The sequence below is a fragment of the Labeo rohita genome, chromosome 17, assembly GCF_022985175.1.
Source record: "Labeo rohita strain BAU-BD-2019 chromosome 17, IGBB_LRoh.1.0, whole genome shotgun sequence".
Taxonomy (NCBI): domain Eukaryota; kingdom Metazoa; phylum Chordata; class Actinopteri; order Cypriniformes; family Cyprinidae; genus Labeo; species Labeo rohita.
In genome coordinates this window covers 32,006,322-32,025,989 of record NC_066885.1, presented here as the reverse complement: position 1 = coordinate 32,025,989, position 19,668 = coordinate 32,006,322, and the positions used below count along the sequence as shown (strand labels likewise).

Below are 19,668 nucleotides of genomic sequence, written 5' to 3'. Positions count from 1 at the left end.
ACGTCATGACGTCAACAAACGACACCCCTCCCCCAACGCGTCATTTCTGCAATAATCGTCTTGTCCAGATATAAAGTTTCAAATCAGCATTAGCAGCTAACCGTTTACATATAATTCGGATTACGTCCAAAAATAAAATGTATGTAATTAGATTATATTACATCTTAAAATAATTGTAATCAGGGATTACAGTTACTTTTGTACTGATTACATATTACTCACACAATACTAAAAAAAAAAAAAATCATTCATAATTTGATTCTCCCTAATTCTTCTTTTTCATCTTTTAAATGTTCCTTTTTTTTAACATAGCCTACTGCTGTATAATTACACAGAAAATTACAGAGGAGTAAGAACATTTTACAACTGTAGTACTTCACATGTACCCTCTGCTGGCTTTTTGGGTGCTACATAGTAATTTATATTTGTAAATTGTAATTTCTTTAATACCTCATACACTTTTTAAGGGAATGATGGTGATAATTGAAAGACATTTGATTTAAAGATTCATGAACTTGTTTACATGATTTGAAACAACTAGGATCAGCATGATTAGAATTGCTTACAATTTATGGACCTTACCTATATTCAGTAGCCTTCACAGTTCGACCAAACTATGTATATATATACACTGTTCAGGCATAATATTATGACCACTGACAGTAATAACACTGATTATCTCTTCATCACAGCACCTGTTAGTGGGTGGGATATATTAGGCAGCAAATGAACACTTTGTCCTCAAAGCTGATGTGTTAGAAGCAGGAAAAATGGGCAAGGATTTGATTGTGTTTGACAAGAACTAAATTGTGATGGCTAGACGACTGGATCAGAGCATCTCCAATACTACAGCTCTAGTGGGGCTGTAACCAGTCTGCAGTGGTCAGTGTCTAAGTGGCTCAAGGAAGGAACAGTGGTGAACTGCCGACAGGGTCATGGGCGGCCAAGGCTCACTGATGTATGTGGGGAGCGAAGGCTGGCTTGTGTGGTCCGATCCAACAGATGAGCTACTGCAGCTCAAATTGCTCAAGAAGGTTCTGATGGAAAGGTGTCATAACACATGGTGGATCGAAGTTTGTTGTGTATGGGGCTGCATAGCTGCAGAGCAGTCAGGGAGCCCATGCTGACCCCTGTACACTGCAGAAAGTGCCAATGGTGGATTTGTGAGCATCAGAACTGGACCACAGAGCAATGGAAGGACGTCTGGTCTGATAAATCACATTTTCTTTCACATCATGTGAATGGCCTGGTGTGTGTATGCATTGCATACCTGAGGAACACCTGGCACCAGGATGCACTATGAGAAGAAGGCAAGCTGGCAGAGGCAGTGTGATGCTTTGGGCAATGTTCTGCTGGGAAACCTTGGGACCTGCCATCCATGTGGATGTTACTTTGACACGTACCAACAACCTAAGCATTGGTGCATGGAAACGGTATTCCCTGGTGGCTGTGGCCTCTTTCAGCAGGACAATGCACCATGCCACAAAACAAAAATGGTTCAGGAATAGTTTAAGGAGCACAACAACGAGTTTGAGGTGTTGAACTGAACAAATTCCCCAGATCTCAATCCACTGAACATCTGTGGGATGTGCTGAACAAACAAGTCCAAACCATGGAGGCACCACCTCGCAACTTAAAGGATCTGCTGCTAACATCACACCTTCAGGGGTCTAGTAAAGTCCATGCAATATATATATAGGAAAGGATGTGACGTGTGGCCAAGTATGGTGAACACACAAACGGAGAAGTGGGCAGCCACATTGCTATCGCTGCAGCACCCAGGGAGCAGTTGGGGGTTCAGTGCCTTGCTCAAGGGACACACCTTAGTCATGGTATTGAGGGTGGAGAGAGCACTGGTTGTTCACTCCCCCCACCTTCCATCCCTGCCAAACCTGGGACTCAAACCTGCAACATTTCGGTTACAGCACCCGACTCCCTAACCATTAGGCCACGGCTGCCCTGTGTGCTGACATATATACACACACACATATATATTTTGTCTAGAAAATGGAAAAAGAGACATTTTGACTTATCTGAAAGCAAACATTTTTACTTAGAAACAGTAATAAAAATCTTGTCCATTACAGATCACTGAGGCTCTTATCAATGCAAGTTCACAACAATAGTTACACACAGAAAATGCTTGGTCTGATATGTACATTCCAGAAAATGCTAAAATTTTACACCATTAAAAATAATAAACAACACTATTAAAATACATAAGTTAGCAGATATAATTTGTAAATAATTGTTTTAATTTGATAACAGCTTATTGGATAAATATTCTTCAGTTGTATTATCTGTTGCAACCAAAGAAGTCTAATAGAAGTATAAGTATATGATGTATCAGGTCTGTGGTTAATTCATCTTTAGTGTATTGTCACATTTTATTTTATGATATGAAATACTTTAGTTTGCGTTTTGTTTTTTTCCTTTGTACTTGTCTTGAAAAAGACAGTTACTAACAAGTGTCTAAATGGGACTTCATTGGTTGTTGGATTTTAAACGTCACCACACCAAACAAGTCAACTTATCTACTCACTAGTTGCTTTCACAGCCATTGTGTTTATAATTGTGCTAGTGCAAACTATTCTAACTCAAACTTTCAGGGATTTGTTTTTTTTTTTTTTTTTAATAAAAGCTAAAAGAGTTGTCAGAAGTTAAATCAGGGTGAGGCTGACTTATGGGTTGGCCATTTTAGAAGTATAAGGCAACACTGTTGCCAAACCCCAGGTCTCCTTCCCTAGTTAATTCCCAAGAAAAATCTTCATAATCTCTGCAACACATAACAATTGCAGAAAGTGGCAATTTAATTTTCTTTGACAGTAGACTTATATGTAAACTTGGATATTATTTGTTCAATGCTCTCAGCCCTTCCCTCCACCTTGCAGGGCTCCATTAATGACAGCTGTTTTTTTTCAGGTCAGTCTGCATGGCTTGGTTTTCCACATTTGTTTCCATTTTAACTCCTGTGGTGATTCCCAAAGCTCCAAGCACGGCTTTTCCAGTTTTCATCCCCCGAGACATTGGAATACGACTGAACCCTGACCGTGCTGATGGGACATCAATGATGGGCTGCTGTTGAGTAACAGAGAGGACAAGAACAAGATGTAATTCTTAACCTTTACTGATCATATTCCTGCATATGCAGTCATGGCCAAAAATATTGGCACCCTTGCAATTCTGTCAGAAAATGCAACCCTTTTCTCAGAAAATTGTTGCAGTTGCAAATGTTTTGGTACTCACGCATTTTTTTTTTTTTTTTTTTTTTTTTGCATTGGAACAACACAAAAAAACTGAAGAAAAGTAAAATCTGATACAATTCCACACAGAACTCAAAAAATGCACCGGACAAAATTATTGGCACCCTTAACGTAATATTTCGTAGCACCCCCTTTGGAAAAAATAACTGAAATCAATCACTTCCCGTAACCATGAATGAGTTTCTTCACCTCTCTACTGGAATTTTGGACCACTCTTCTTTTGCAAACTGCTCCAGGTCATTCAGGTTTGAAGGATGCCTTCTCCCACAGGTGTTCTATGGGATTCAGATCGGGACTCACTGCTTTTTGAGTGCTTTTTGGAGTGTGTTTCGGGTCATTGTCCTGCTGGAAGACCTATGACCTATGGTGGAGATGCAGCTTTCTGACACTGGCCACTACGTTGCACCCCAAAATTCTTTGATAATCATCAGATTTCATGATACTGTTCACACAGTCAAAGCATCCAGTGCCAGAAGCAGCAAAGCAACCCCAAAACATCTTTGAACCTCCACCATGTTTGACTGTAGGGACTGTGTTCTTTTCTTTAAAGGCCTCATTTCTTTTTCTGTAAACAGTGCCATGATGTCCTTTAACAAAAAGCTCTACTTTTGTCTCATCTGTCCACAGTACGTTCTCCCAGAAGGATTGTGGTTTTGTCACGTAAGTTTTGGCAAACTCCAGTCTTGCTTTTTTATGCTTTTGTGTCCTCCTGGGTCTCTTACCATAGCATCCCTTTTCATTCAGATTGTGACGGATAGTGTGAGCTGACACTGTTGTACCCTGTGTCTGCAGATCTGCTTGAATTTGTTTGGAAGTTAATCAGGGTTCTTTATCCACTATCCGAGCAATCCTTTGTTGAAATTTTTAATTAATGTTACTCTTTCGTCCACGTCCAGGGAGGTTAGCTACAGTGCCATGGGCTGTAAACCTCTTGATGATATTGCGCACAGTGGAAACACAAACATTAAGATCTCTGGAGATGGACTCGTAGCCTTGAGATTGTCCATGTTTTCCACATTTTTTTTCTCTCAAATCCACTTTCCACTCAACTCTTTCCACTTCTTTCTTTTCTCCATGCTCAGTGTGACACACAAAACAAAGGTCAAGTCAACTTTGCTCATTTTAACTGGTTGCAGGTGTGATTACTATATTGCCCACACCTGTTACTTGCCACAGGTGTCTAAATACAAATTACAGGAGCATCACATGCTTGAAAAGCAGTTATATACAATTTTGACAAGGTACCAATAATTTTGTTATGTGTGAAATTTTATGAAGTTTGACTTGTCTTCTCTGTTTTTGTGGTGTTCCAGTGCAAACAAAAACAATAAGCAATACCAAAACATTTGCAACTGGAACACTTTTCTGAGAGAAGTGTTGCATTTTCTGACAGAATTGCAAGGGTGCCGATATTTTTGGCCATGACTGTATGTTTTAAATGAGGCACTTACCACTGAGAGTGCAGGTCTGGCTGGTGCTTTAGTAACCTGCGTGATGGTGATGCTGCTCATCGCTTTGCTAGATGTTGATTTGCTAGCTGTCACACTGTGTGATGAGCGTAGCACAGTTCCAGTAGAAACTTCATTGCACTCAGATTTGACCATGATGACTGAGCCATGATCAGAGGTCTTCTTGAGCTGCGATCCTAAGTGAATGTGAATCTTACTGTCGTCTGTGGTAATGACATTAGCATTTGACTTCTTGATAGGTGTGGGGACCATTCGTTTTTCAGGGGTCTCCTTAAATACAGCTCTACCTGTTATCATGTCCACAGACTCTAGGGAGCTGCTGTTGGATGCAGGTGATAAAGATTTGTCCATAGAGGGAGACCTCATGATTTCTGTACTCCTTACTCTGGAGATGGAGGCAAAGGTCAGTGGTGATTTAACTGGATTCTTGAGCTCTTTGGTGCATTCATTTGTAGGAATGATGGTTGTCTGGGGGTTCTGAATTTCTTGTGATAGTTTGGCAGAAGCTTGTTTGGTCAAGTCCTCAGATGGCCCAATGCAAATCTGTAAAGTTGCCGCATTGTTCTTAATATCTGGGATCACCTGAGCATCATACTTCTGGGACATGCTGACTTCGGAAGGTGCAGCCTCACCACCGTTATTCAAAGATATTTCAGAAGCACCGTTGTCTTTTTTCCTCATCCAAGGAATCCAGGACTTCTTTGCACTATAGTCACTGACCGTTGGAGGATAAAGTTCACGCACTGTCGGTCTCTGCGCTGGCTTCTTTAAGCTTCTCTGTTGGAGACTACTCATGATCCGATTCTCCTCTTGGACAGACTTCTTTATGAACGCAGCAGGTGTGTCACTGTCAGCTGTCCTGTTTTCAACTGATTCAGTTTGTACTCCAGTTGACGTCACTGGAACATCCATCATTCGACTTCCTTTGGTGCTGGGCCGCAGAGTGCGGCTGTAGCGCTTGGTGACTTCAAGTTCTTTGGTAAGATTTAAAACTTCAGTGCTGATGCTCTTTTTCTTGTCCTCCTCTTCCAGAAACCTCTGTTGCAAAACAGAATATTCCACTTGAAGTTGGGAAAGCTCGTCTTCTTTGTTCATGAGCTCGTGAATCTTCTCCTTAAGAGCTTGCACATCTGCTTGAAGGTCTCTTGTTTTGGCCTCCTCCTTCATAAACCGATATCTCAGCTCAGCCTCCTGACAGTCTACCTCAACTTGCTCTATTACCTTGCTCAATGCAGTTTGATGCATGTCTTGTGCCTGCTGTTTCTCAGTTGCTAACAAGTCATACTCTGGTTTGATCAGGTCTCGCTCAGTAGCTTCGAGCTGTTGAAGACGGTTCTTCAGTCTTTCAATCTCCAAAGTCAACTCTTTAACTTTATTCTCATCTTTTCCATGTGCATTTGAGACACTCTGCAGCTCCATCACCTTTTGAAAAGATTCCTTTTCATCTTTGTTCATGGTACTGTGCTTTATTATACCATGCTTGGAGTTCAGGTCTTTACACTGTTCTGCTTTGGTAAGCTTTCCCTTGATTTCATCTCTCTCCTTTACAAGAGCAGCTATCTTCAACTCCATCTCTGACTTTAGTTTCAGTCGCTTCTTGCTCTCCTCTATTAACCGCTCAGTAACCTCCATGACTTTCTCCTGCTCTGCCTTATAGAGTTTATTCAGTTCATCCCTCTTCTTTTCCTCAGACCTAATTCTGTCTGCCATGTTCTTGTGCTCATTAACCATTATTACAGTGACTGATTTGAGTTTCACAAGGTCTTCTTTTAAAGCTAATTCATCCTTTTCCAGTTTCAGCTCAGATGATTCAAGTTCCTTCGTGCGGATTTTAACACTCACAAGTTCGTCTGTTAGATCTTTAGTCAAGCTTTTCTCTTTTTCCAAAGCGGCCTGCAACTGGGCACATTCCGTCCTGCCCATACTGAAGGCCATCTCTAGTGTCTCTAACTGTGTCATTCTCTGTTGCAGTTTTTCCACCTCTAGCCTCAGGTCCTTATTGTTAGTCTCCTCAGCCAAGAGCATCTTCTTCAGCTCATTGCATTTGTTCTCAGTTTTGATGATCTCTTCATCTTTACCCTCCATTTCCAGAATTCTTTTGCGCAAAGTCTCAAGTTCTGCCATCAAATTTGAGTTGCCACATTCGCCCTTTCTGATCTTGTCCCTTAATGCCTGGAGCTCCTCTGCTGATTTCTGAAGAGCTTTGTTGGTCTCTTTAAGCTCCTTGAGTTTGTGTAACAATTCCATCTGTTTCTGGGACAGCTGCTGATGTTGAGACTCTTGGCTGGACAGTTTTGCAGACATCTCCTCTTGCTCCTTTGCAAACTTAGAAGTTCTTAGCTCCAGCTCAACCTCAAGATCCAGGATCTTCTGGTTGTCTTCCTTTGCTTTTCTCTCTGCCTCATGTAGTTTCTTCTCCTTTTCCTCAAGTTTTTGAAGGAGATCTTGTATTTTGCGGCTCTGTTTGTCAATTTTCTCCAAGTGAAGTTCTCGCTCATCAACCATCATGAGTGCAAAAGACTTCAGCTTAACCAGCTCTCCAGATGTTCTTTGTATACGTTTAGAAAATTCTTTTTCCTTCCTCATTTGGTATGCTTTTTCTTGTTTCAGCAACCGTTTTAACCTAGTGAAAAAATAGATAGTAAGTATGACTGACTTAATGTCAAATCAAAATCAAATCACCTTTATTTATATACCGCCTTTAACAATACAGAATTGTGACTGTATTGACTTAGTTGTGCTTGCATTATCTTCTCATGCATAAACATTGTTTTTAATCATTTAGAACAAAGAATTAAACAGATGCTTACAAAATAACAGCAAATAATTATTTGGCAAAATAATTTTATTAGTACACACAATCATAGTAGGTTAAAAATTAAATGTCTCTCTATCATTGTATATGTTTTAATGTAAAAGGTCAGACTTTTACTGTACGTGGCATGTAATAGAAAAAATAAGCAAATATGTAATGTAAATACTAAAATAAGTATTACAAAAATAATACGTAACTGGGCTGTTTTTGGTTATCTTACAACATAAGAGTTCATACTGAAAACTGAGTTGGTAATTTAATGGTTAGAAATTACAAGCATGACATTGACATTTAGGACAGCGCTAACAAGGAACAATATGTTTTGAAGAAATTTAATGGAGTAAAAAGTATGATATTATGCTTTGGAATGCGGTTAATTAGAAGTTTCTCAAAATAAAAGTACAGATGAAGTAAAAATACTTACTGTCCACTATTAGATATTACATTTAAATATGAAATCTCTGGCATTCTCATGCATAGCACATCCTGTCTTTTCTTTGGCCACATTGTTTATTCATATGTATTCTGTATTAAGTAAAGTTTGTAGAATGTAATGTCTTTGCTTTTTGAAGTTACATGCAAGAAATCTGCAATTAAACAGCTTTCTTCCCTGCTATTTTTCTCCTTTCTCACCTCTCTCTTTCCTGCTCCAGGAGGTTGGTGAAGTCATCACTCTTGTTCATGTAGTCCACGTGTTTGCGTTTCTCAGTATCCAGCTCATAGACAGTGCGCCGGTGGCTCTTCTCAGCCAGCAAAAGCTGTTCCAGCATACGGCGGTATGATTCCTTGTGCTTATCCTGCAATCTGTCCAGCTGAGACATACAGACAGTGAAAAATACAATTATAAGACTAACTAACACAGCGAAGAACTTGCACTTTTTAAGACTAATCGTTGACTTAAAAAGAAATAGTTCATCCAAAAATGAATATTCTGTCATTACTTACTCACCCTTGTTTCAAACAACGACAGAATTTTCTTTATTGGGTGAACTATATTCACTGTTATTCTTTTCTCTGTGTGTGTACCTCTGCCATTGGCTTATCATACACATTTTCATGTTGTGCGTGGTTGTTGCTGAGCGTTCGGTCTCTCTGCAGGGCTTGCAGAGGTCGGGTCGGCCCCGATGCGCCATAACGGGACTCCAGCTGCTCGGGTCGACTCAGCAGCGCAGACCTCAGTAGATGGATCACATCTTCTCGTGCCTGGGTGACAAGTAATAATCATAAACTCTGATATAAGTCAAAGCAGCACTCAGTGAACATAAACAACTAAATAATTTTTCTAGATTTACAAGCTTTCCATTGATGTATGGTTTGTTAAGATAGGACCATTTGACAGAGATTCAACTATTTGAAAATCTGGAATCTGAGGGTGTAAGAAAATCTAAATATTGAGAAAATCATCTTTAAAGTTGCCCAAATTAAGTTCTTAGCAATGCATATTACTAATCAGAAAGTAAGTTTTGATACATTTACAGTAGGACATTTCCAAAATATCTTCATGGAACATGATCTTTACTTAATAACCTAATGAATTTGGGCATAAAAGAAAAATCTATAATTTTGACCCAAACAATGTATTTTTGGCTATTGCTACAAATATACCCGTGCTACTTATGACTTGTTTTGTGGTCCAGGGTCACATATATATACACTACCGTTCAAATGTTTGGGGTCAGTACATTTTTTTTTTTTTTAAGAAATTAATACTTTTATTCACCAAGGATGTATTAAGTTAATAATTAAAAGTTTATTAAAAGTTAATAATAAATAATTTACATTGTTATAAAATATTTATATTTTGAATAAACACTGTACTTTTTAAACTTGTTATTCATGAAAGAATCCTGAAAAAAAAAAAGTCACAGGTTCCAAAAAATATTTGGCAGCACAACTGTTGATATTATCCAACATTGATCATTCTAATAATAAATCCGCATATTAGAATGATTTCTGAAGGATCATGTGACACCTAAGACTGGAGTAACAGCTGATAAAAATTCAGCATTTCATCACAGGAATAAATTCTATTTTAAAGTATGTTAAAATAAAAAACATTATTTTATATTGTAAAAACATTTTGCAATATTACTGTTTTTTTCTATATTTTTAATCAAATAAATGCAGCCTTGATGAGCATAAGAGACTTCTTTAAAGACTATTACAAGTCTTACTGACCCCAAACTTTTGAACGGTAGTGTATATAAAGAGAGAGAGAGAGAGACCAATAATGATCTTCTTCTTAAAAATTGTATAATTATGAAAATTATATTACACATTAAATCAATGTATTAAATTTATGTATTATCATATTACACTAATACATTTGCATAATACATTTCTGCAGCTGAAGTACCTCAATCTGTTAGTACAAAAGTAAAATTTGCAAAGATAAATACAGACAGATTGCGATGAAACATTTTTATGGAGCAGTATCAGTGTGCGGACATTACTTTTGTGTTCTTTGTCATAAATAAAAAATTACCTGAATCTCTCCTTCCATGATCCCAAGCAGTTTGAGTAGGTTGTCTTTGGACAGATCTGTGAGCCCAAACATTTGGTCGTCATTCTGTGCTGATTTATCATCATTATTAGGCCTTTTCTCTTCATCATCCAAGTGTTTAACCTTGATAGTTTTTTCTGTCTCCAGTATTTTTCCTTCCTCTTCTTCTTGACTGACATCAAGTGAATTTTGTGTGACAACCAGAACATCATTAACCATGCTGTCTACTGTATTTTCTTTAGACCTCATTTTCTTCCTGTGGAGAGAATATAGTAACAGAGATATAACTCTTTTGATAAGTACCTGAAAATGCTAAAAAAAAATAAAATAAAATACAGTTTTCAAGAGCACTATACAATCGAGTTTAATGGTGCTGTCATAAACACTGCTTTGGTGCTATTTTCATTCATTTGTTTAGATCCAACTGGCAAGATAAGGCTAGAAATAACTTGTGTTTATACAGTGATGATGTATTAAATATCTATCCAAGCTCCAAAGTCACAACAACATGAGTGGACTAGTAAAATTGTTTTTCAATCCTGCTTTATTGTTGTCATCTCTAGTGTGGAAATGTACTCAAAGAATGGTTTAAAAATTTCTATTCAAGCTGTCTTTCAAGCTGTTACACTGGGGTGTATTCATGGAGCACAAGTGGAGCAAATTTCTGTCTAAATGATTTGTAAAACTTTTCTTACGTAAGTTGTTGCATTCCAGTGGAACAGATTATGTAATAATAGATTTATGAACAGTTCGTTCAGAAATGTATTCAGCTCGTCTTTCATGAATAAGCCCCAACTAGAAAAAGCAATCTATCATCAGTATTTTAGTGAAGATCTGTTAGTTTTTAAGTTAAAGGGGTAATGCATTGCATTTTAGAATTCTATGTTTCCTGAGGTGCACTAACATAAGTAGGGTTGGTGTTTTTTTGTTTTTTTTTTTACATCAAAATCTGTCATAATTCAAATAGAAATACAAGGCTAATTTCAACCCTGGTTTTGGCCCCTTGATATGAACACTCTGTTTGAAGCAGCGGTGCTCAACCCTGGTCCTGGAGATCAACCTTCCTGTAGAGTTCAGCTCCAACCCTGACCAAACACACCTGAACCAGCTAATTAGGATCTGAAGGAGCACTTGATAATTACAGACAGGTGTGTTTGATCAGTGTTGGAACTAAACTTGCAGTAAGGTCAATCTCCAGAAACAGGGTTGGGCACCCCTGGTTTAAAGGGTCATCATATCCCCTAGCTCCTTCAAGACTTAAATATAAATGCCCACTGCTATGATTGACTAACAGCTTCGCATATTAAAATATTGTGCCATTCTTGTGTTTTGGAAATTCTGTACAAAAGATCTGTAATAGCGCCCCCTACCGTATAACAACGAAAACACGGATTCTAGGAGCACAAGTAGCTCAAATATATTTAGCCTTTAAGTATAAGTCAAGTATACAGTACGTAAATGCCATTTTAAGTATATTTCTGAGAAGTACATAAAAAGTAGACTGAAAGTATACTTTCCTATTTTTAGTTTAAAAGAAGTATACTAATAGCACACTTGAATAAACTTCTTTTTCGTAAGGGATAATATCACCCCTTTAAATGGGGTGACATATGGAAGTGTAAAATCAGTCACTCAACTTTCACAGTTTGCTTTATGTAACACAAACATTTAGAAAACAAACAAATGAATGAATAAATAAATACCTGACCAAAATATTCCAAGATGCACCTAAAGGCACCATATTTATGTGGATTCGTCAACAATTTGGACAGTGTATGTGTATGTATATTCAGTTCTGTCTGATTGTACGTTGTAAGGATTACATATCTACATAACACAGTTAATATAATTTCTATAAAGGAACTTCTAACAACCTCCAAACTTCTTTGCTGTCTCCTCACTACAGGGGTGTGTTTCCAATATTGTCTCTTAGCACGCCACAAAGACTCTAAAGGAATACCTTAACCAAAAATATACCTTTTCAAGGCATGTTCCCTGAACTATACCTTAGGAGGTTGCTTAGGTATACGTTCTTGCGTGTGAAATTGCCAGGTACTGCCCATGGCGGTGGTGCTGAATTGATATCGATTGCTAGAGAATCGATTATTCACAGTTGCTTCAATGCCTTAAACTAGCCACACACTAGATGATTTTCAAATCTTAACTGATTTTAAAACCATGGGAGACCACAGAAATTACAGTTTCAATCAGTTTTTAGCTTTATATAGTTTCGAAATGAGTGCACAAACCCACAACCTTATGCCGAAACGTATCATGTCTCAACCAGCTACACTCACACTCTTTGGGACTGATGGCTTAGATTTTCATTTTTGGCACTTTTCACATTAGTGTTGTACCCTCTGTATGGCCTCCCTCTCATGGAGGATCTAAAAGGTCCGGCACATTAAATACTCTTTCAGGGCCTGGATGACATAGATGAGCATCATAATCCTGGATAAGGAGTTTCATTGTGAGATATTTGAAGGCACGGTCTAACCATTTGTCACATCAGAGTCTCCCACCCGTATAATTCCCTCGTTTGGGTCCAACCTCCGGGGACAAGGTGAGGAGACGACTACTTCGAAATAAATGTCAATAGTCCGCTGAGGTCGAAGGCTCATCTTGGTCTACCACCCCATGCACCTCCTGTGCTTCAACCATATTCTTCGGGGACAGGTATGGCTGCCCTTAATGGGTCTCCTGTCTGTCTGCTCTTAATATCACTCCACACAAAGCCGTTCAGGATGGCCATTCCCTTGTGGAGGATGGAGGGACCTTGGCTTCAGCGATCACATCATCTGCTGGGTTCTGTGCAGAGTCAACATAGTGCCAAGAACTTTCTCCAGTACGTTCCTGTATCTCAGCCACAGGAGTACCCACGAAAACCTTAAAGTGGCATGACTTTGCCACTTTGCAACCAACTGATCAGTAAGGACTGGAGCATAGGGTCAGGGTACAGAGATGCGGGGCAGCAGGTTTAACTCAGATTCCCACTCCTTCTATGCCTTCTCCAGGCCTTGAGGGATAAATGGGTCAACCCATTAGGAGGTTTGTCCCACATGCTCCGGACGAAAGGTTTGGCACAAGTCGTGTAAGGTGCAATGAATCTCAGAGGATCATATTGTCAGGCCAACGCCCCGCTGAATGCTTGATTTCTTCTCCTGGCCTGTCATGATCTCTTGCATGCCTTTGGAGTGCAAAGATGGCACAACACTGTGAACATGCAGTGCCAAATGGTAGGACCAACCACTCAAAGATATCAGGGTGGTTATCATGCATCATGTCCCTCCATATGAACCAGAGGAGTGGTTGGTATTCTGGTAAGAACTGAACCAGGTGGACATGCCTCTGATGTCTCCACTGTCTGCCATTGCATGTTCCCTGAAGTGGAACAAAACTCCCAGAAGAGAGGCTCCCAATGATGTTCCAGGAAGGAGGGTGTCATTGAGGGTTTGGCCTTGGAATTAAAAAGATCAGATGAAGACTAAACGACTCTTCCCGTTATGATTCACCAAATGGTGAGGTACTCAACTGTGGCTGAGGCTTTGCTTGGGTCAATCGTCTTTCCAGACTTCTGAGGCTGGGAAGGATGCATCCTTGGAAGCTTTAATGGGAGAAAGTCTTGCTTGTGCCACCAGGAGCTACAGCGCTTCCTTATCCTGCTTTGATTTCATTGCCAGTTTTCTACTCCGGTACGGCAAGATGTCCATCTTCCAGAGCTTCTCCATGTTCTGCATCAGCTCTGTCATCTGAGATAAGACACTAGTGAAGAGACACTGTAGGGTACTCTGGGTACTGCTTGATGTGCTCTCCTGCATCTCCAGCATCTCTTGTTGACTCTGATCTATTCCAATGATTGATTGACTTCTGATCTATTCTATTCCTCTCGGGTGAGCTTCTAACAGGACACTTATTGAGAAAGTGCTCTGTGTCCTCGCAATACACAGAGTAGGGTTTGGCTCTACGTTTAGCTCTCAGCCCCAAGTAGCACTGTAGCTGCAGGCTTGCTGCATTGCTTCTCGAATGTCTAAAGTTTTGTCATAGCCTTGGCACCACTACTCATATCAAGGCTATTCTGCCAGGTCAAGCAGCGTGTAAGTGTGTCCAGGACGGTGGAACATCTGATCCCTGAAGTTTACTCTCATTTCAATTGAAAGTTTGGTAAGAAGTTGGGCCACATGTGAGCCACATCTCAACTCAAATTCTCTGTCTGGCCCAGTGTCTTTTGCATACCTACAAGTGACTGTACATGCAGGGAGGACCTCTCAAAGTCTGCTGTATCTCCTTTATTGATCTCTGGGGAATCTATCACTGCAGCACTCCTCTTCAAGGCTTCATGGTGCAGCTGGCCAAACTTCATTAAGGATCCTGCATTGGTGTGATACATAGGCTGTGGACGTGAGATGAGCAAGTAGGGTTCTGGCCTCTGGGTTTGGGACCAGAAGTCATACTGTTCAGGACCTCGTCTATGCTGAGATGGTGAGGAGTAGAATGTGGACAAGTGTGGGCTGTGATGCTGGACATAATACTGTGCCTCAAGAGCTGTAACTTGCTCATCATTCAGTCTATGACAATGACCACTCCCTGCGCCTCAACAGCAGAGACTTTGGAAAGTAGTCAGGTAAAGGCCACAGTGAAGGGGGCTGCTCCTTGTCACCCTCCTCATCCTCCGGCACTAACGAGTCATCTGGTAATAGAAGGGGAGGTATTGGCCATTGCTGTAAGGACTGATCTTGCTGCACTGCTCCTTACACTCTGGTTGAGGTTGATAACTCTCACAATTCCCTTCTAGTCACATAAGGTGAGGTGGAATTGTACTGAATGCTCTCTCTATGTAGCCCGCTTGGCTCGGCTCGGCTCCCTCCTCAGTGTAGGGCATGGGGGTATGTGGCCATCCTAGGCTTGGTAAATAATCGTCATGTGCTTTGGGGGATCTACTTCACTTCACATTAGAATGTGAGCTCCACTCTTCATCTCTTGGCAGGTGTGGTGCCAGGCTGGCACGTGATGGGCCACGTACCTTCGGTTGCACTGCACTGACCTCATAATCCTTCAGATAGGATGACTGTCTTAACTGTGTGGGGCCCATGATGCCTTATCACTCTGTTGTATGTGCACCCAGCCATTAGCAGTGACTGATGCAATCTGCAGTTTTCTCTCTGCTGAATAAACAGCTCTTCTGGACTCTCATGCTACATGGTTTCATAATAAGTCCCCGCTAGGGTACCACGAAAGCACTCTGATGTTATTTTGCACTCCGTCAAGTGGTCTTTTGCACAGCCGGACCAAAAAGATCTAAAGGGTGCTGAATTTGCTGGCAGGTTAATTTAATTTTATTTTTTTTTAATTACAGCTTCTGACATGGTAGCCAGGGACTAAAGTTTTCACGGATAAAATAGTGCACATACACTAAAGCCCTGTCCCAAATGGTACACTTCATGTGTACTTTCGGTCTTGCGGACTTACGGTGGCCGCCGTGTGCATGTGTCAGTTAAGTTTACAAGATTTTAGGGTGTACCGTTCGTTATTTTTGTGTTCAGTAGGGTGCTTGTGAGCGCCCCCTTTGCGACTGCTATGCGCCCTTGATGCGCACTTCTGCCAAGCACACACTGAGGCGAGCTCCATGACAGACTTCTACCCAACAGTCAAAGCGGCATTATGTCATGAAAGTCCGGACTCAGAGGAAGACCGCAAGGGCTTAGGGTGAAATTTGGGACAATTTGATTTAGCACAACTATTCGCTGTATCGCTGCCATATGGGGAATGGTTAATTTTCGAATGATTTCTGAAGGATAAGTGACATGTGACTTGAGTAATAACTGATGAAAATTCACCTTTGCATCACAGAAATAAATTACATTTTAAAATATATTTAAATGGAAAGTGGATTGCTATTTTATTTTAACTATTTTAGAACTACATACTAAGGACAAATGTGCTCATTGGAACATCCCTGATTCTTTGCTGAGCTGGTAGCATTATTGTCTCCTAATTTGGTCTGCTCTTGAAGATAACCAAGAGACACAGCTGGTACCAGCAGCTGTCCAAAGTCTGCATTCCTGTGCTGCCAATGAAGAAATGAAAGGTTTTAAAAGACATATCACATGATGTGTCCAATGTGTCTAAATAAGGGCTAGGAGAGTCACGGCATTTGTGATTGTGGCTTTGGCAAGACATGAAGTCTGCACACTTGCATGGTGAACTAAAGGCAGAACTCCGCCTCACACTGAAGTTTCAGATTTGCATGCCTGGGTTGCTTTAGAAGGTGTCCATGTAAAGACTGTAAACATAATTTAGAACCAGTCTAGAATATAAAAGAGAAAAGAGAAACTGTGCAACTTTTGATGGAGACTGCAGTCAGAAATCCGACTTCAGGTAACACAATACACATGACCTGGTTGATTGACATTTGTTTAGGGAGGAGTGAAGAGGTCAAAGTCTATCAACTGTAACAGTAGTTACCTTTCACTCTGGTAACAGTAAAACAGAGACAAATACAAAGTAAGCACACAATCTCATCTACATTTTATTATTTTCTTCTATATAATTTTATAATCTGCAGTCAGTTTCTATTACTGTATGAATAAATATTTCCCAGTTCATCTTACTGTATACAGTCATCAGCTTCTATTTATATCAGCCATCCATCACTCATGTTCAGTTGGAGCAGTTGTCTTATTGGATTTCATCTTGTAGTATGTGTGCTTCTCGCAAATACTGGGACTACAGGCAAAGTGTTTACAAGTGCACAGCACAGTGAACAGATCTCATCAAAAATCAAAACGTGTTTTCGTGCAATGGTCATTCAACCACTACATTCATAATGTGTTTGGTTGAATGTTAAGGTCAATGCAAAAATCACATAATAAAAATGTGATGTTGTATTTTAATAAAAGTAACATTTATGTCAATTTTCTATACAACCATTCTGTAGCTCAAACTGTAGCGCTTGAGCATAGCCAGGGTCAGAGGTTTGATTTGCAGGGAATGCATGAATTGATAAAGTACTGCTTTGAATGCCTTAATGCAATGTAAGTCATAAAAGCATTTGCTAAATGCATGAATTAAATAAAAATAATCACTTGACATGGAATGGTGATGAATAGAGACATATAAATAGAGTGATGAATAGAGACATGTAAGTACATTTTAAAATGTAAAAAAAAAAAAAAAAACTTTTTTCCCAGGATTCTTTGATGAAAAGAAAGTTCAGAGGAACGGCTTTTATTGAGAATAAAAATCTTTTGCAACATTATAAATTTATTTTCTATCGCCTCTAATTTTATTTAATGCAGATTTAAATGCTTTTGTGTCAACAAAAATATTGCAAATCAGCATATTGGAATGATTTCTGAAGGATCATGATACTTCTGATACAGAAGAAAGAAGGAATGATGCAAATTTAGCTTATTCACAGGAATAAATTACAGGAATAAATTACATTTTTAAGTATATTACAACAGAAAACAGTTAAACATTCTGCAATTTTGTCTTTGTTCTTGCACTTCTAAGAAAAAAGCCTGAATTCCGAGAAAAAAAATCTGAATTGCCAAAAAAGATGTAATTATTCTAAACTTTTGAGTGAAAGTGTGTAAACCACAGTAAGTAACTAAGTAACTCTCAGTGATATCAGTTAATCTGATGTAACTGATACCCATGAATACCTTTCTAACAGGTTACATTCCACTATAACTCAACTTGCTTGAACTCCTGAAGAAGCAGAATGGAGTATATCATAAGTAAACCAAAACCAAGGCCTCTCGGGTTACGTGACATCATTGGTTCGCTCTTTAAAAAGCCATTCCAAGGGGGTGGATATTGAAGTTCATGTTCAAGCCAGAGTATTAATAGGAGCCGTAAACGACACCTGGATGAGATGGTGATAAAATACAGCATACGTACTGAGTCAGTGGGCCAGTCATCTATGAACATATCCAGAGACAAACGTGCAAATATCTCAGCAACCCGGACGCCACCAAAACCATCAACCATCAACCATCAACCAATCAGCTGACCAAAAGCAGCACCCTCCAGACAAAACCGAGCAATCTCATTCTTTTTCTTTTGTTCTTTTTGTCATGCCATTGTCAAGAAAGTTTTAACATGTTTTTAACATGTTTTTGAAAAAAAAAAAAACTTTTATGCTGACCAAGACTGCATTTATTTATCAACAACGCGTTAGAACAGTAATACTGTGAAATATTACAATCTTAAAAGGAAGAAATTTATAGTTTTATTCAGCAAGGATGTATTAAATAGTTAAAAAATGACAGTAAATGCATTTATGTAATAATAATAATAAACTTTTTAGAATATAGGCTGATCTTTTGAACTTTCTGTAAATCAAAGAATCCTGAAAAAAAAAGTTTAATAGTTTCCACAAAACGCATATTAAGCAGTAATGTTTTCCACATTGATAATAAGAACAATAATTCATAATTAAGAAACAACAGTAAGGAATTATTACAAATGTTTGAATAGTGTACTTTTCAAATGTGCATAGATGTTCATTTATACCTAAACTATTTCCGCTGGAAATCCACTTCTTCTATAAAGGTAATGAGACGCGGTCACGTGACATACAACTCACTGCTCTTCAAAATCATTTATGAATTATTTCAACCCGGAAATTCACTTTTTCTATAAAGTAAGTGTACACAGTCAGATAGCTTTACTTTGCAATTTACCTCTCCATATTCAAGATAAACATGCATATATAAGTATTGCAATGGCCTTAAATGTGTGTGAACATTTAGGAGAAAGTACACGCTGCACAATATATTATATATGCCAGACATGTGGCAATCTTTAGTAAATTATTAATAAAGCGGTGACAGCAATTGGTGGAGTACTGTAGAACAACAACAACTTTTTGAATGAAACTTGAATGAAACACTTACCTACAGTGGTCCCCAAGCGTCAAACTAGTGTATCCCAGTATGCTCCTGGTTAGACAGACTCCACAATGATTCTTCTAATAGTGGTACCCATTATCCACAGATCTTTCCTCTGTATGGTCTATACTGAGAAGCAAGTGCTTCAAACCGTGAGTCAACAAGTGAAAGAAAGCATGACTGAATGCAAGTCGTTACGTGGGCTGTAAAATCAATGAGTCACAAACAGGGACGGTGAAGTTGTTATTCTATTCCAGGGACAAGAGGTGCAGCACTGCACATGCTTGCTCTATCAGTGATTGTGTGCAGCTCCACTGCGCTGCTGGGCTATATTTAACCTCTTCTTACTCAGTTGTAGGCATTAGGGTGTGAGAGTGACATTAGGCTCTCAGAAGTGACAGCTGAGCCTTCTCACATCAGAGAACCATCAGGCCTGTCGCTCCACCCACATGCAGTCCAGGAACTGCTGTGACAAGACAAGAGTTCTGAACAAATGTAGGATTTGTCCTTATGAAATCTCATAATTCAGATTTCAAGACACAGAAGAATGAGCTGAGCCAGATAAGAGCAGCAACTATCCTGTCGATTTCCATTATCGCAAATTAACATATCCAAACCCACTAAACATCCTTTTTATTAACTAGAAAAGGAAAGTGTACCAAGACAAGGTTTATGGAAGCTTGTTAAAATAATAAAGGTAACTGAGACTTTTCCTTTCTCTCAG

General features: G+C 39.3%; 1 protein-coding gene across 2 annotated transcripts; it reads right to left on the bottom strand.

The window, feature by feature from the left end:
* Positions 1-2,082: 2,082 nt before the first annotated feature.
* On the bottom strand, positions 2,083-19,295 carry LOC127180225 (filamin-A-interacting protein 1). 2 transcript variants are annotated; one of them, XR_007829602.1, is made up of 7 exons: positions 18,951-19,295; positions 10,033-10,306; positions 8,574-8,750; positions 8,181-8,359; positions 4,715-7,355; positions 3,453-4,340; positions 2,944-3,078 (listed from the first exon to the last, which is right to left on the bottom strand). XR_007829602.1 is itself a non-coding variant. In XM_051134227.1 (6 exons), the coding sequence occupies exons 2-6, from the start codon at positions 10,297-10,299 to the stop codon at positions 2,899-2,901; spliced, it is 3,444 nt and encodes a 1,147-aa protein (XP_050990184.1). In that variant the 5' UTR covers positions 10,300-10,306; positions 18,951-19,289; the 3' UTR covers positions 2,083-2,898. The 2 variants fall into 2 exon arrangements, 1 of the variants encoding a protein (XP_050990184.1); XM_051134227.1 differs by lacking the exon at positions 3,453-4,340 and having other exon boundaries at positions 2,083-3,078; positions 18,951-19,289.
* Between the last annotated feature and the right edge of the window lie 373 nt (positions 19,296-19,668).